Source organism: Homalodisca vitripennis, chromosome 6 (assembly GCF_021130785.1).
Source record: "Homalodisca vitripennis isolate AUS2020 chromosome 6, UT_GWSS_2.1, whole genome shotgun sequence".
NCBI lineage: Eukaryota > Metazoa > Arthropoda > Insecta > Hemiptera > Cicadellidae > Homalodisca > Homalodisca vitripennis.
The window spans coordinates 13157959-13176299 of NC_060212.1; the positions used below are offsets into that span (position 1 = coordinate 13157959).

The following is an 18341-nucleotide window of genomic DNA, read 5'->3' on the forward strand; positions in this document are numbered from 1 at the left end:
GGTCCTCTTTCGGGAAAATTTCTTTAAACACTAGGTCATAAATCGTTAAAAATAGCACTTCTGAATTAATAAAAGGAGGGCAAATATCAGGTCAGAGTGTATAAAGATTACAGTAAACCCACTCTACTACCAATTATGTACCAAGGGAAGCTTACACAGGGAAAATTACAATCTTCTGTAACAAATATAGTTTATATTAAGTGTATTTAACTAAACCAAAATTTAATCATAACACCAATAAAATATTGAACGAAATAGTTAAATTTAAATCACAAATCAAGACCAATGCTAAATCTTGATGTCTACTCTCGAAAAGTACACATATCCGAGTTTAAAAGTTGACCACAAACTAACTAATATAGATACAATAACTGAAGTTACATTACAATTATCTTGTATCTCTGCGTTTCTACGTATCAAACTGTTAACTAATACTTACTATTTTACTGAAAGTTTTTATATCAATAACAACGAAAATACCAGATTTTGGCGATTTACAACCAAACTCCAACTCTAAAAATGCATAGCTCAGAAATTTATGATCCGATTAAAACCAAATATCTATACAAGAGAGGTAAAAGTGTACTGTAATTGTACTAGGTAAATTTAAGAATAGTATGTAAAAGTCGTTTTTATTACCATCTTAACTTTTTTTATTGAAGGCATGGTTTACAAAATTGGTTACGTTATGGAGCTTTGCTTTGTCATTATCTTGAGTGTGTAATTTTGTTAATCACTAGTTGGAACGTTTAATTTTCAACACAGATTACATTAAGCAAGTTTTGTTAATTCACCGTAACCGGTAACTGCCCGTTTTAACGCGCAATCGCCAGAGTGACCAGGGCAGTATTGTCTAGTTAAGCAGTAACAGTCTTTGGAACATGTACTTTTACTATTTTAGAAGCATTCTGTAACATGTGATTCTAAATCAGTACGAGTACATTTGGTATATGGTTACTGAAGTATATAGGTAGAAGGCAGGAGAAATAGTAAAAAACTACGGTACTCTCACTTTCGTGGTTACAGCGTGACGGTGAAACTCAAATATTATTAGGGGTTTAAAAAAAATTATATGTGCAGTGTCGTGTATTTTGTAAAATAAAATAACTGTAAGGTTTGAATTTTATTGTGATTTATTTCAAAGTTCCAAAATAAATGTTATTTTAGTAGATAATAGACTATTAAGCGATCTATTTTTGAAATAAAATGCTGTTAGATGGATCAAGTCCCGTTCGTTCTTCCCCGTCGGTTCGCCTCTGCTTGGATACATTACAAGATCATCTAAAGACTTATAGTGAATTCTTAATATAGGTAAGTCAACAGAATTTTTTAACATTTTTTGTATAAACTATAAGGGTTTGAGATTAGATTTTCAGGATCTATGGACTCAACCGATAAAACTTTCTTAGGCTCAACCAATTAAATCTAGGCACTGTGGATTGATATAAAGTAGGATGTAAAGTAATGATACCTCTCAAAGAGATTATGTGTGTGTGTGTGTGTGTGTGTGTGTGTGTGTGTGTGTGTGTGTGTGTGTGTGTGTGTGTGTGGTGTGGTGTGTGCGCGAGAGGAGCTTCAGGGAATAGACGGCTTCAGGGCTATTTTTACTCATTCGAATATTGATTTATAAATAGTTTTATTAACTTCTATGACCCTTCAGATTTGAATTGAATGTAGTTAATGTGTGTAAAATCGTGTATGTTTGTAAACTTTGCTATGATTGCAGATTATAAAAATGGATTTTCCGTTTGAATGACAACATTGAAAAACCGTGCAATTTTAAAAACGAGTTCAGTATTGTTTTATTATTGCTGCATAAAGATATGTAGTAAACCTTCGTAAATATAAAATATTGAATATTACAATCCAAGGGCTAAGGTACGAGTTTGAACAAATTTTTGAAAAGTGATATGAACCGTGTGAAAGTCGTCCTTCCTCTATGACTATTGTGATTCTCTTACGAATTTGAAAGTATTTGAAATTAATCCTCCATGGGAGTGAGTTTGTAAAATTTTAGGAAAGTTTTAAAGTTGGGTTTGTTGAATATTAGTTTGGTTAGTACTATATCGTTGGATAATGGCTTTTTCAGGACCGTTTTCATCTGATGTTCCCTTCTGGAATAATGGCCCTTCCCCTGGATGCTTATACGATTTTCCGAAAGCCAATCTATCTAAACCAAATGATGGTGGATTTCACCAGCGTTCACAGTAAGTTTTCCACTTTGAGGTTATATGTAGTAGCTTGTGATTTAATTTGTATTAAATTAAATGTTGATCTGTGGGTGGTGATAAAATATTGTTTCTAGTCATACTAGGCTATCAAAAGTACTGATAGCCTAATTGTAGATGTAATCATGATTGGCATGTCAAGTTATTGCACCACTGAGTAAAGTATTAGGTTCCCATGACTAAGTGAAATACAAGTAATGGGTAGACTTTAATATGCGGGCCTACACTCATTATTCGATTGCTATTATCGAATGGTTTGTTTGTTTTTATCGGAAGGATAATTCGATATTACAATTTATTTAACTTATATCATTACAACTTATTACTTATAGTAATTTTGATGTGAACAATAAATAACAAGAAGTAACTAATTCTGAGACTGAAAATGGCGATGAATATGAGGAAAATATGAAGCCTAAGATATTTCTCACAAATGACGAGATTTGTTTAAGTATGCGTAGCTTCAACATGTGGGTTTGGCTCCTGGTAACAAATGGGAAGAATTCTTTCCTCCATTTCACACAAAATCGGTTACTTATTGATATCAAGCTGAGCAAGTTATAAATATTGTAAGCTTTCTTTGATATTTAAGTCTAGACCGGTTTTGTAATGTTATTGTAGAATTTGTGTATTTAAAATTGTTAATGTATAGATTCTTCTTGTTACGGTAATTTATTATAATATAACTCTTATTGTGTACGATTTTTACATACATTGAAGTTGGATAATATATCGAGTTGTTCGATAATAGCAATTGGATAACGAGTGTAGGCCGCTTAATAAAGTCTCTCCCAATTAATTCCAGCATTGTATTATTTTTTTAACACATTGACTGTGGGATATGTAAATAAGATAATGTTTAATTATGTTAACTTAAACAATCTAAGAAAGTCACCTTACAACATGATTTTGGAAGATGTGTAGGCTGCAGTATAACACTCGAATGATCAATAATATCAAATCATGGCTACAGTATAATAAGTGGCCACCAACACAATTAGATTATGATTATCAATTTTTAATATTGATACTATCAAATACGACATTTGACCTATAGATATTCAATCAATCAATATTCTTTTATTACATATTCTTGGAGAATAGTACATCGTCAAAATACAAAACAAGTGCAAGCGTAATTTGAGAGTCCATGTTGCTAGATGGGTTGATCCTCCAGGAACTCCCTTTCTTTGTAGTATGGGCGATTCAGCAGCCATTTTGTGAGAGCTGTCCTGAAGGTCTTGATAGGTTCCTTCTTTAGGTGGTCTGGTAGGTGGTTGTAGAAGAGGGCCCCTTTGTAGGTTGGTTTTTTTTCCGACAGGGTGAGGTGGTGTATCGGGAGGGCAAAGTTGGCAGCGTTCCTTGTGTTGTGTTCATGCAGGTCTTGATGTCTAGTCTTCTGACTGAGGACAGCATGTGTGACTACTTCTCGGATGTAGAGGGATAATACTGTAAGGATTTTCAACTCTCTGAATGCTTCCCTACAGCTGTCTTGGAATCCGAGGTTCGAAAGACATCTCACCACTCTTTTCTGGTGAATGAGGACTCTTTGAAGGTTATTATTAGATGATCCTCCCCATACTGCTATACTGTACCTGAGGTGCGATTCAAAAAATGTGTAGTATGCGGTTTTTGCTGTCTCGAAGTTGCTTGCTTGTAGTACTCTTCTTATAACATAAGTGCCAGAGCAGAGCTTCTTGCAGAGCTGGTTGGTGTGCTGCTTCCAGGAGAGTTTTGAGTCCATTGTTATGCCAAGGTATTTAGTCTCAGTTAGTGTGTCAATTCTGTCAATAGGGATATTTATATTCTGTTTTTTTTTGTTCTAAAATTTAATTGGACTGTTTTGGTTTTGTTAAGGGCAAATATTCCTTGGCTTTGTTTATGGTTGTGTTCGCTTGAAGGAGCAGTGCCTCTGCTGACTTATTTGCCAATGTGATGACTGTGTCATCAGCATACATGATAGTCTGGCAATGGTCACCTAGTAGGAATGGTAGATCATTTGTCAGCAGGAGGAAGAGTACAGGACCAAGTACCGATCCCTGAGGAACGCCTCTTGCTATTTTGGCTGTTTCTGAGAATATTTTGTTCTGTACGTTATTATTAGTAAAGCTTAGCTCGACGATTTGTTGTCTGTCATTGAGGTAGCTGTGGAACCATTGCGCCTCCATTCCATCAATGCCCAGACTGTGTAGTTTCTTAAGTAGGCGGCTGTGACTAAGGCAGTCAAACGCCTTACTAAAGTCAAGAAAGAAGCTGGTGACTAGGCATCTGTCTTCAAGTTGGTCAATTACGTGTTTTGTAAGTTGGATCAGTGCCGTTGTGGTTGACTTTCCTTTTCGGAAGCCGTGCTGTTGGGAAGTAAGAAGGTGATGTTGCTCTAGGTGGGATAGGAGTCTGTTGAGGACAATTTTTTCAAAAACCTTTGAAAACGTTGGTATAAGAGAAATTGGTCTGAAACTACTTGTGTCTGTTGTTGGGCCCTTTTTTATGTTTTGGGTAGACTTTAGAAAGCTTGAGCAGAGATGGAAAAATTCCTTGGCTTAGTGATTTGTTAATTATATTTTCCAATGGCATACTCAGTTCTTTAAAACAGAATTTTACAAGTTTAGCTGATATTTCATCAAAGCCTGACAATGTTTTTGGTTTCAACGTATCTATTGCCTTTTCTATCTCTTCTTGTGTAGCTTGTTCAAAGTGAGACTTAGCATTTGCAGTTTAGAGGGATATTTCCTGGTCGCTTGTGTCTGGGTTAATGCCGTTGTCTTGAAGAGTTTTTTCAGCAATAGTAACGAAAAAGTTATTGAAGTGATTTGCTATTTTTGTAGGATCTTCCATAGTTCCATTGTTTGTCACAAGCTGCCATTGGTGGTCAGTTTCATGTTTTGATCTTCTCTCTTTGTTTATAACTTGCCAGAGTGCTTTTGACTTATTGTCAGCTCTGCTTATGAAGTAAGATGTTTTCTCTTTCCTTAGGTTTTTTAGCTTTAGGTCGTAGTCCTTCTTTCTAGCTCGTGTTTCAGCTTTAGCTTCTGGTTGACCTGTGCAGAGTTCTTTTTCCAGTGCCTGTGTATATAGATTTCGTAGTCTAGTACATTCGTCATCCCAGCATGGGTTTTGTTTGTTTAGCTTTTTCCTGGTTAGTCTAACAGGGCAAGTTTCATTCAGGGTTGTTTGCACAGTTCTATGAAATTGTTCTTAAGACGTGTTTGCATTCTCTGCCAAGTACACACTTTCCCAGTTTTGTTTTTGAAGTTTGATTTTAAATTGATTCATTGAGTTGGGGTTAAAAATTCTTCTTTTTACATTTAAGGGCACAGGTCTTTCTCCTTTTAATTTCAATCTGGCTATTAGTGCTGTGTGGTCTGATAGTCCTGATAAAACCACTGAAGTTTCTATGTGTTGGTTTTCTATGTTCGTACATATTCAGTCTATTGATCTTTGTGTCTGGGGTGTAATTCTAGTGGGAGGGAGAGTCAATCTGGTTAGGTTGAAGGAATTGAAGGTAATAAATAATCATTGCCAGCTTTATTTAGACTAATGATGTCATTACCAGCTGTTGTTATTTCGTTTATGTAGGAGAAGGCTAGTGACAACGACAGGCACAATGGCGATGAATATGCAGATATTGGCTTACAATAATTACACTGAGCAATGTTTTAAATGGTTACAAGATAATGACCTTGCTCCTTTAAATCCGAATTGTCCAGTTTGTATTCACGAGATTACAACTAGAATTAAAGATGAAAATCACAAGAAAAGTAAGAACAAACTTGACGTATCCTAAAACGATCTTGAGAAGACTTTTTTGAACAGTCTAAATTTGGTTATGAATGTAATGAAAAATCATTTACTATTTTAGTTGAAATCAAACAAACTATGAATTTTAATTATTAATGAATGTACATTTGACGGCATCAGTACCTGCAGAAATACCATTTCAGATTGGCTAAAGTAATCGTAAGTACCACGCTGCTCAAACGTTGTTTAAATATAGTTTAGTTATTTTATGCAATCTAAACCAAATACATTTATTTTTAAAATAAAGTGTAGCTTCACCATAATACGATTTTAAAAGCATAAAACTTAATTCAGTTCGCACAAAATTAATTCAAAGTAAAATCGTGTTTGGAAGTACATTAAAAATTAAAATCATGTGTATCATTATTGACTAATGGCGGCAAGAACAGTGACATACGTATCTTCTTTGTTTCACAAGCAGTCACGTTTATACTTGAAAATTCATAAAGTAACTCAATGTTATTTTTTTAAAAGGTTATGGTGAATCAAAAACAAACCAGGATTTATAAAATATAACAAACAAAACATTTACTTACTTTTTACTATTTGGAAGGTTAAACATGTCTGACAGAAATAAAACATGTGCGTAACCACTGCACTTGCTGTCATTACAGATTTGTAGTATTAGTTTCAGTAAAAGTTAATTCAGCGGTAACCTATTACCAGGATATGTTGTTCCAGTAACAGCTGAGCTGAATAATGATTTGTTCTCTTAATGATTTTTTTTTGGTTTGGCAGTTTTGTGTTACTTGGTAACCAGTGCCAGCCGAGGCCATTTCGTGCAAGCAATGAGGTTAGGAATGGAAATATTACACAATGCAGTCTTATTATGCGATATAAGTAGGTTTAGCGTAAATATGTTACTAGTAGTACCATAGTTAAACGTAACCTTTAAGAGCACTAAGAGCTCCACGATGGACAAGTGTCTCAGTCGTGTAAGGAGCTAGGTGACATAACAGATTTGCTGAGTAATGAGGCAAATTTAAAATGCGAGAATATAGAAATTGTTATACTCAACAAAAAATTACGTCAGGATATTCAAAAAGTTAATTGAATATCTCTGGGAACCCTTGTTGACTGCAGTTTACGTTATTTACAGGGCTGGAATTCCAGCCTGCCGACACTGGTGCTGGTCTTCGTCCAGTCGGTATTCAATACTCTGTTTGTGTTCAACCCCCACTTCGACTGGCACCTACAAATCAGTTTGTTTAAAATTGTTTATACTCTTCCCTCTCCCCAACAATAAATACAATGTTAAAAAATGTCATCATCAAAACCAGTCTGAGCTTGAACTGAATTGTTCTTTGTCAGAAAAAAAATGTTCAATGAGTTCAATATCCTCCTCCATTGAACTAGTTACACATACACTGTGTCGATATACTAAACACGCACCGACAAGCACACATACAACACACAACAGGGAAAATTAATGGAGATTATGGTGATATGAGAACGGTGGAACTGGCACTACAGATGGTAAGCAGCACAATTTTCTCCCCCGCTCACATTGAGGCAATGTCAGGGTAGGTTTTGGGTTTGTAATTACTGATAGCGGGTTTTACTATTATAGCATGGTGGCAGTAAGTGTAAGGGATCCAAGAGTGAGAAATAACTGAAAGGTTGAAGTTGTATTTAATGTAATAAGCAGTTTGCATATTATATACCCACACAGAACATACATATTTAAAACACTGACCGTAATGTAAGCATTGTATTCCTGTTCCAGACGTCCTATAACCACAACCACCTCTGTGTTGGCTATGAAGTTTGACGGTGGAGTCATCATGAGTGCTGATATGCTGGGATCTTACGGAAGTCTTGCTCGCTTTCCAAACTGTCCTAGGCTGGTCAGAGTCAACAAAAATATCTTAATCGGTGCCAGTGGAGATTATGCGGACTTCCAGTATTTGAAGGACATTATTCAGCAAAAAATGTAAGTTCCTGTGCTGTAAATATTGTGTTAATTATATTAATTAATCACCTTTAAAACAAAATTAAATATTACTGTTTTATTTGCTATAAATGATGTGTAATTTATTGTTATGTACTTTTCAAACAACAAAGGCTTCTGACTTAAACTCAATAATATCGAAGAAGACTTTTTTTATCATTTCACATACGTTCTAACCATCAAAAAACATTTATGTATGGGTACTTATAACGACACTTATTTTTTGAATGTTCTCAATTTAAGATAACTAAAACTTTCTTAACCTAACTACTTGAATCACGTGCTCGATTCAACCTACCTTAATTGAGAGTCAAACACCCTACCTGAGGGCCAACCGCTCTATCCAAGAGCAAAACTTACCAACCTGAGAGGACCAACCTGTACCCAGATGTACCACACCTATGGCGTGGTGGTTGGCTCTTGGGTATGTTGGTCGGTTAATGCATTAATTTTTTTTTTAATAGGCCTTAAATGTATGTAATGTAAACTCTCTATCCTTTATTCTTATTAAGGGATAGCTGTCAATAAGTAAAATACTTTTTATAGCTATATTTTTAGCCTTTGGGTTGTAATTTTTAAATAGTTTGTACATTTTGTAAAAGAGAAAACATATACATTTTCAGAATTGATGAAGACTGTATGGACGATGGTTTCAACCTTAAACCCAAGTCGCTCTACTGCTGGCTGACCCGAGTCCTGTACAACCGCAGGTCAAAGTTTGACCCTCTGTGGAATACATACGTGGTCGCTGGTCTTCAAGATGGCGAACCGTAAGTTTTTTGTTTCATAACAGTTCTTAAGCTTGTTTAGTTTTTAACAATAATGTCTTTCCTACGTAACCTTAAGAACACACATCCATGGACAGAGTAAATGTATACTCAAACTAAAGGTGTGTTACTGTAATAATGTGTATAGTGTGTGTACTGTACATGGTTTGTACAGCACCTGAGGTTTGATTACTGTACACATGATTTAATTAAAACGTCCTAATTAATTTTAGTTCTCAAGTTATGCAATCATTATAACTCATCAAGTTTTCTAGTTCACACTGTGTTCAAACATTGCTTAACATCTGTTCCGTTTTAACATTTATTGAGCAATGGTCGTTCAATCTAGGCTGAACAATTTTTTGGGATTAATTGTGTTTGAGGTGGCATGACTGCAAACTATTCATATTAATTCCAGAATATTAATGATATCATTTTAATTTAATTAATTCCGTGTTTATCTGTTATTCTACTTTATCAAACTAGAAAAAAAAAAATTAACTATGTCCAGATGACGGATGTGTGATTACTGCTCGCAAACATAACTTCAACATTTTTGATTGGCTATTATCTGTGCAGGTGTTCATGTTTCGTTTTTGAATTTACTCTATCTTATTTGTATATGTGTTAGGGCAATACTATTCCATCCAAAAAACCGTGACCGAAAGTCGGTGGCAGAAAAGCTTTGCTACCAGGCCAGGACTAACGTTACTTTACAGTGAATACTATATGAACAGAAATTTTCACACCGGAACAAGCAGACAGCTGACATTTATGCCAAGCTATGCATAAATTTGACGAGCTAAAAATCTGTGTATCTGATTATACAAGCTGAATCCTGTAGAACTTTGCGTCATTGTACAACGGAGCACTAGGTGGTTTTGAACTGAACCACAATCCAAAACATAACAAACTGTTATCTTGTTATGAAACAAACAAGAGTTTTTCTTTTGTCTGGTTTTGTTGTTCTTTATTCATATCATATTATGTTATATATGTAGTGTTTATTGTGGAAGTAGAGCAACCTAAGGAATATAATAAAAATAGGATACAAAATGTTAGGCCGAAGTTATGCAGATCAAATTTCATCACATCATGCAGATAACTCGACAAATGCAATGCAAAAATTATTTCCAGTTTGATCCTGGTTGTAAGAACACACAATGGATGAGGGTTCAGTTTGCCCAAAAACAATTGTGTAGTTTGACACATTGAAATTCAGCAAAGATTAAGTTAAAAAAAAAACTGCTTTTATAAACACGTCAAATTTGGCCAGGCAGAATTGACTCTTTTGATCATAGTGTTTCTGTCCTTATATTACTATAGTGATAAACAATATTAAATTAATTTAACATTGATGTGTTTTAAATCATTCTAGAGATTTGGTAACCACTAGCAAAGATTACTTCAAATGAATATTAGTACTGCATTCCTTTCATGAAAAGTGTGCCTCAACCCCCCCCCCCCTCAAATCGGAAATTTTCTTGAGAATTCCAGTTTATTTGAACCTTTTTCCCTTTTTCCCAGTGGTGAGTAATGTTTTTGTTTTGAATATTTATGATGTTTTAATGTAATTTTAATTGAATAGATTCATTTTTTGTTTGTTTAAGTATGATTTAAGGTCAGTTTTAAAACTGTGAAGGTGTATTACACTATCATATATTTTGGCAAAAAAATTAATTTTAATTTTTGGTCAAGGGGTGTTTCAAATTAAATAAATATATTGTATATTTTATTTGTAAGAGCTTTAGGTCAGAATAAGAGGTTTATTCATTCCGTTTGTTTCAGTATAATTTTGACATATGGACTTGCTCACTCCTCAGTTAGTATCTGTAGAAAATTTTTATCTTAAATCATAGAAGTGTATTTTATTTGTCATTAATTTACGAGTGGATAATTGGAATTTTATGGTGTTTTAGATTCCTTGGTGGAGTAAATATGCTTGGAACGGCTTTTGAGGATTCTACGGTTGGAACTGGCTATGGAGCTTACATGGCGCTGCCACTGATGAGGGAAGCCTACGAAAAAAAACCTAACATGAGCCAACAAGAGGCCTATCAGCTGTTGGTTAAGTGCATGGAGGTCTTGTACTACAGAGATGGTAGAGCTTTCAATAAGGTACGTACTAAGGTGTAACACTGTGATAAGTATGCAGGTTTTAGTTGAATTGTAGTTTGTTTTGAAATTATTTTAAGACAATTTCTTGTCATCAACTCACTACACTTTACATTAAACAACTTCAAGTTTAAAGTAGAAAATGGAAACATTAAAAGAATAGCGAAAGACATGAACCAAGTATCAAAAATGTAACATAGTAGAACTCGTCTCATATCCAAGCCTGATGGGACAAGGTCATGGTTGGAGTGGCAAAAAGTTTAATAACTCAAAAAACAAAATTAGAAGAACCCCTTTTCTAAGCAAAATAGTCTTCTGTATTTGACAACACAATAATCATAAAGTAATGTAACAGTGTATCCAGTATTATTATAAACATTGATGGCAAAAATGAAAGTATAAGGAAATTTAGGTTTTAAATTATTCCAATTATTTTTTATCATTCAATGATGTAATAAATCAGTGCACAATGGCAAATTTCTAAAATTATCCTGTTACTTTCACTCTCCTTTGATTATCAAAAACAAATCTTAACAAAGTATTTCAATACTGTTATGGTTTTTTCCAAATATTCTAATATTATTTAAAATGTCCAGCATTATATTAATACTCAATTGTATAAAACAGTATAATTTACTGAATTTTCCAAAATATTTAGTTATAATAAGTAGTTCTAAGTGCTATATTATCAAGTAAAGAATACGAAAAAGTATGAATGTCCTTACATTATGCCTAATACCGGAAACCAGCAGACTGTCGGATTCTAGGTTAGATATCTTAAATAGTCAGTTACAGTAAATTAACTCATATAAATGTTACTTTTATTTGTTTTCTTTTGAATTCCATCCAAAAATGCTTTTTAATCAATTAAAGGGTTGATTGTAGGTGAAGACTGGTAACCTTCTGGTCAGTTTTCAGCCCGATACAAAATCTGAGTTTAACAGCATGGATATGTATTAATTCAGAATTACAACTTTAGGAGTATTTATGAAATGCAAATATACAAATTCCCAAAAACGAACTTATCCAAGTACTCAGATAAAACTTTTTATAGCTGGCACTTTTTTATTTAACTGTGTTACGAGACCACTTATGTGCATCTTTGTGATTAATTTGTACATAGTGTTAGTAACAATGTTTTTATTTCTGCCCTTGTGAATGTAAACTTGGTGATTTAATGTTCTAAATAGACATAATTAATTTAAATTTCTAACAAAATTTTTATTTTCAGTATCAAATTGCGACGATAACTTCAAGTGGTATCGAAATAACTGAGCCTCTGTCCATCGTTGGCAACTGGAATCTGGCCAACTCCTACTAGAAAGTAAGTTAAAGGTTTATGCAATTATGTATATATGTGTCTGGACTAGTTTTCAAATCTGTAAGTTGAGCTAAAGAATGTTATCACATGGATTATTGAGCTCACAGAAATATACCCATTTTATGAACAATTAAGCGTTGAATGAGTGAATAATGCAGGATTTTTAATATGTAAAGGATACCGTGAATCATCTGATACTATCGATATCTTGATGTAAAGGATACCGTGAATCATCTAATACTATCGATATCTTGATGTAAAGGATACCGTGAATCATCTGATACTATCGATATCTTGATGTAAAGTATACCGTAAGTCGTCTGATACTATCGATATCTTGATGTAAAGGATACCCTGAATCATCTGATACTATTAATATCTTGATGTAAAGTATACCGTGAATCATCTGATACTATCGATATCTTGATGTAAAGTATACCGTGAATCATCTGATACTATCGATATCTTGATGTAAAGTATACCGTGAATCATCTGATACTATCAATATCTTGATGTAAAGTATACCATGAATCATCTGATACTATCGATATCTTGATGTAAAGGATACCGTGAATCATCTGATACTATTGATATCTTGACGTAAAGGATACCGTGAATCGTCTGATACTACCAATATCTTGACGTAAAGGATACTGTAAGTCGTCTGATACTATCGATATCTTGATGTAAAGGATACCGTGAATTATCTGATACTATCAATATCTTGATGTAAAGGATATTGTAAGTCGTCCGATAGTATTGATATCTTGATGTAAAGAATAGCGTGAATCATCTGATACTATCAATACAGTAGAGTCCCGCCGATCCGAACCCCGCCAATCCGAAAATCCGCCTAATCCGAACACGGCTAGGAGAAAATATAAAATTGCTAAAAAGGCAGGAAAATAAATTAAAACCAGTTATTATAGTAAAACGTAAGTTTTATTTCTCAAAGCATTTACTTACTGACATATAGAAACTGAAATTACATTTGAAACGTTAGATGATACATACATTGTACGGAATTTATACTGTTAATAAATGAAACATAGTACTGTACTGTACTGTATTTATAATGTACAAACCCCTACGCAAGGCTTAGCAAATAATTTGTACTTTAACTTGGACACAATAAGGGATAAAAACGTAAAACAAAACACTGCAAAACCCAACACTTTCTTAAGACCTAAAGTCAGTGATCTTCTTTTGACGCAACACACTAAAACGACTGGACGATGCAATGTTTCGCCAACGCCGAATCAACATTACGTCATTGGGAGTAGCAGCGGCATGTTGCTCGACGTAGCGTAGAGCGAGGTCAAAGGCACTTGCAGCTGCGCTGTGTGGAACAATATCGGTAGTTTGGGCGTCTCCCTCATCCTCACTGCTACATGAGTCATCAGCTGGGACTCCTTGCACCTGTGCCACGATGTCTTCGTCTGTGTACTCCTCGAAGCCTTTGTCATCTACAGCCGTCCACTTATCAACACACTCCTTCTCTACATTTTCGCATCCCGGTATTTTTTTTACAAGAGGAAGAAGTTCGCATTCATTTACCGGTGGAACAACCTCTTCAACAAACTGCAGATCAGGCCAAAGATTTTTCCAAGATTTCTGCAGAGCTCCTACGCTTGTGTTCTCCCAAGCCTCTGCCACCCAGAAAATTACATCTTTGATCGTGATTTTCTTAAGCTTTTGGAGAATTGTGAGGTCTTCATTTTCCTCAAGCAGGCTTCGGAGCAGCTTTTTCCGATAATTTTGCTTCAACGCTTGTAGAACTCCTTGGTCCATTGGTTGTATGATCGAAGTAACGTTCGGTGGTAGAAAAATGGCTTTTATATCACCAATAACCAGCTCTAAGTCATCCGGATGGGACGGAGCGTTATCTATGAGTAACAACGATCTATCAGGCAGTCCATTTTCTTCATTGTAGGCTCTCACGTTGGGCACAAATTGTTTCTCAAACCATTCTTGAAACAAAGCACGATCCATCCAAGCTTTCTTTTGGTTTTTATAGTAAACCGGCAGAGCGTTCATATTCATGTTTTTAAAACATCGAGGTTGCACTTGAAAGTTGATAAATGGTACTATTTAACAAAAATCCGCCTAGTCCGAATTTCCCGTCAATCCGAACAAGGTTCGGTCCCAATTAGTTCGGATTGGCGGGACTCTACTGTATCTTGATGTAAAGGATATTGTAAGTCGTCTGATAGTATTGATATCTTGATGTACAAGATACTGTGAATCGTTTGATACTATCGATATCTTGATGTAAAGGATACCATAAATTGTCTGATACTATCAATATCTTGATGTAAAGGATATTGTAAGTCGTCTGATAGTATTGATATCTTGATGTACAAGATACTGTGAATCGTTTGATACTATCGATATCTTGATGTAAAGGATACCATAAATTGTCTGATACTATCAATATCTTGATGTAAAGGATACTGTAAGTCGTCTGATACTATCGATATCTTGATGTAAAGAATAGCGTGAATCATCTGATACTATCATTATCTTGATGTAAAGGATACGGCAAATCGTCTGAAACTATCGATATCTTGATGTAAAGGATACTGTGAATCATCTGATAGTATTGATATCTTGATGTAAAGTATACCGTGAATCATCTGATACTATCGATATCTTGATGTAAAGGATACCGTGAATCGTCTGATACTATCAATATCTTGATGTAAAGGATACTGTAAGTCGTCTGATACTATCGATATCTTGATGTAAAGGATACCGTGAATCATCTGATACTATCAATATCTTGATGTAAAGGATGCCGTGAATCATCTGATACTATCAATATCTTGATGTAAAGGATATTGTATGTCGTCTGATAGTATTGATATCTTGATGAACATGATACTGTGAATCGTTTGATACTATCGATATCTTGATGTAAAGGATATCGTAAATTGTCTGATACTATCGATATCTTGATGTAAAGGATACTGTGAATCTGATACTATCAATATTTTGATGTAAAGGCTACCGTGAATCGTCTGATACTATCAATATTTTGATGTAAAGGATACTGGAAATCGTCTGATACTATCGATATCTTGATGTAAAGGATACCGTGAAGCTACAAAAAGTATGGCTTTCACGAAATTTCTCAGTTAGGAATATTAAATATTTATATACAGTTTGTATAAAACCCTAAATACCACGTTTTCCAACAATGGATGGATAAAAATTGGACTCATGTGAACTAAACCAAATTTTTTCCAGATAGGCCTACTCTTATTTCAGTACAGTGAGAAAGAACCAATTATTTACAAAATAAAAAAATGAATTAGCGTTTAATTTAGCACACATTGTAAGGATAACATATTCCTTGCAATCATCTTTCACACTTCTTGCAAGTTGTTCTAGAATTTGTCATCTTGCCACCTCTTTGTAGGCGTTTTTTGTTGCAAACAGCACAAACATATTTCCTATTTCCGGGAGGTTTGAAAATCCTTTCCCTTTTTTGAATTGTGTTTTCTCTTTGCAATGCAAGGTAGGCTAACTACTTCAATAACAGATATCATATACTGATTTTTTTCATATATTGTTGGGCATATCTATTAGTCTCTTTTACAGCTCCAACAAAGCCATGCTAAAAAAATAGATTGAAATAGACTAGAGGTCTAGAATCCAGTCATCATCCTCTTCAACAGAGAAGTTTTGTTTAGTGGATTCAGGCTCAACATGAGAGAAGGTGGAGACTCCATCCGGGTCTGAGTATGAGCAGAATGGTACTATAGTCACTTTTCCCTAGGGTGGTGTCTGACCTTTTCCCCTTAGCCCTTTGACTAGTAATTATCCCCATAATAATCCCCTTAGCCCTGCAACAAATTCGGGAGCGCTCTATTTGCCACCCGCAGTAATCTCGATAGCTGTGCGGGAAGCGCTAGGGTGGTAATCGTTTTCACAATAATGTTTCGTAACGAAAAATCTCTTGCTTGAATACGAATGCGGTCTAGCGAAACAAATAAGAAACAGTTTCGAGTAGTTTTCGTCATTCCCACTAGATCGCAGTTGTTCTTTTATTTATTTTTTTTCAGACCCAATTAACAGTATTGAGGCCATATGACGGTATTCAATTGGTTGTTCCAAGTAATCAACTGATTCTATTTCTGTTTTAGTAGTCAATACAGGTTTAACCTCACTTTTACGTTACCGGTTGCCCTGATTGTAAGCTTTTTTGTGTTTATTGTGAGTAAATAAACCTGGATGTTTGTGTAATTACTAATTATATAAAATGGGGCAAGAAAGACATACAGAAAAATGTTTGCCTAAGATGCTCTCCTGAGACTTACTGCTCGGCTTGTAAAAGCCGAAGAGAGCATGTCACGTGTGCAGATAGGCCAGCGTCAGTGCCAGGACACGATGTTCCAGGATTCCAATTTTCTGTTTTGTGTTTCCGAGTTTTTCGCGCCTTTCAAACCATCAAAGATTTCTGAGGAGGCTTGTGTACTGTTACTATCTTGCACCTAAACTTTACCTTATGTTTTTGACAAAATACTGAATATTTTATCTTATTCTCATATTTTGTAAATATAATAACTATTGTGCATAATTAGTTTCCATATAAATACCAAAAAAAAAAAAAACTTAAAAAAACGTTTAATTGAGTGTTTTTGATAGCACATCTACTGCAGTAAACCAAAATCACCTAATAAAACAAAATCGAAAATAAAAAATACTCACTTTTTAGGGCACTCTTACTGAGAAAAAAACCCACCAGTCAAAGGCCTATGTAGATCGGTGTCCTCTCAGGTTGTGGGTCTAATTACGGGACATGGTCACCTGAGGAAGCATCTTTACAGAGTCAGCATTCTTCGGGAAGATCCATGCTGCAGAATGTGTGACGAGCAGGAGGAAACTGTTGAACACCTGCTTTGACTTCTCTGCAATAGCAAGGGAGTGCTACACCATCTTTGGTAGTCTGGACAAGGGTGGTCAATTTCCCTAAGGGGACCTGATCGGTGTTTTCAGCGGTTTGTAGAACTGCTGAAATCGTAAACCGGTTGGCCTTTTGGTCTACTTTCGGAGTGCACATAAGTTCCTTGAGGGTTAAGTGCGTGGCAAGAAGTCCTGCTTATAGGTAACAGGTATATTAAAAGTCTCTCTCCCCCCCCTCTATTAACTTTCCTATGAATAGAGATGGAGTAATTTACTTCGGGAGATGTTAATAACAACAACTGAGGAGTTTTTTTATGTATAAAAGTTCTTGATCCCCCCCTCCAAGTGGGGTATTTTGGGGGTGTCAAAATCTTTAAATACGAACCCCTAGCAAGTGACACCTCATTTAAAGGTATTAAAGAGAAAAGAAGAATGGCTTAAACTAGAGGTTTCTAATGTTACCCTATCAAATTTGGTGGCTACTTAAAGTTTGAATTCGCTTATTTATAAACCTCCATTGCTTGTAAATAGTTTTGTAACGAATTTAAATGGTAAAAATCTTGAAAACTCACCTCAATTTCACTCAGAGGAGATGCTCGAAATGACTACCATGTACTTCTTGACAAAAATAAAGCCTGGGTTCAAAACTGTGTCTCACATTTTGTAACATTTCAGGTGTGTAACAAAGTGTATTAAGCTAGGAAAAATATCATCTGAGACAAAATTAACATTTTATATTTTAAACTTTGTTTAGACCCTCCCATTTTGACCTTCACTAAAAATAGCACGGCTGACAATCAATTTCTGTCAGGAAATATTTCTCTATCAATTAAAAAAAACTAGGTTGTTTGCTTGTACAGTGCAAATTTGGCGCTCGGCTTCTAAGTTTTGTTATTTTTAACAGGACTCATTCAATATGATTTTTCCATACATATTGTATTGGAAGTAAATCAGTGGTATTGTACATTTTTATTTTCATAATTAGAATTGTTATAGTTTTACTGACATTTGCTTTGTTTGTTTTACAGGTTTATCATCAGGAGTCTCAGATTCAACATCCTTGCTGAACACTTCCTGCGTTAATTTCTCTTCAACTTTTATATTAATAAATTATTAAATAATACCCAACCTGTATTCATTTATACCTTCTGACTTAAAATTCATCTTGGTTGCATTCTTCAACTCGTATTTCATTCGACAAATTCTATTTTAAGGTTAAAGACCAGCATTTTGTGCAGCTAAAGGTAAAGGCG

The 18341-nt window shown here is 34.8% G+C and overlaps 2 protein-coding genes across 2 annotated transcripts; one reads left to right on the plus strand and one right to left on the minus strand.

Annotated features, from left to right (window-relative positions):
* Nucleotides 1-1952: 1952 nt before the first annotated feature.
* Nucleotides 1953-18211, plus strand: LOC124364117 (proteasome subunit beta type-4-like). The gene is made up of 6 exons (XM_046819322.1): nucleotides 1953-2207; nucleotides 7753-7959; nucleotides 8601-8747; nucleotides 10664-10862; nucleotides 12091-12183; nucleotides 18117-18211. The coding sequence occupies exons 1-5, from the start codon at nucleotides 2077-2079 to the stop codon at nucleotides 12178-12180; spliced, it is 774 nt and encodes a 257-aa protein (XP_046675278.1). The 5' UTR covers nucleotides 1953-2076; the 3' UTR covers nucleotides 12181-12183; nucleotides 18117-18211.
* On the minus strand, nucleotides 13360-14172 carry LOC124365299 (jerky protein homolog-like). The gene has a single exon (XM_046821268.1). The coding sequence runs from the start codon at nucleotides 14170-14172 to the stop codon at nucleotides 13360-13362; it is 813 nt and encodes a 270-aa protein (XP_046677224.1).
* Nucleotides 18212-18341: the final 130 nt, after the last annotated feature.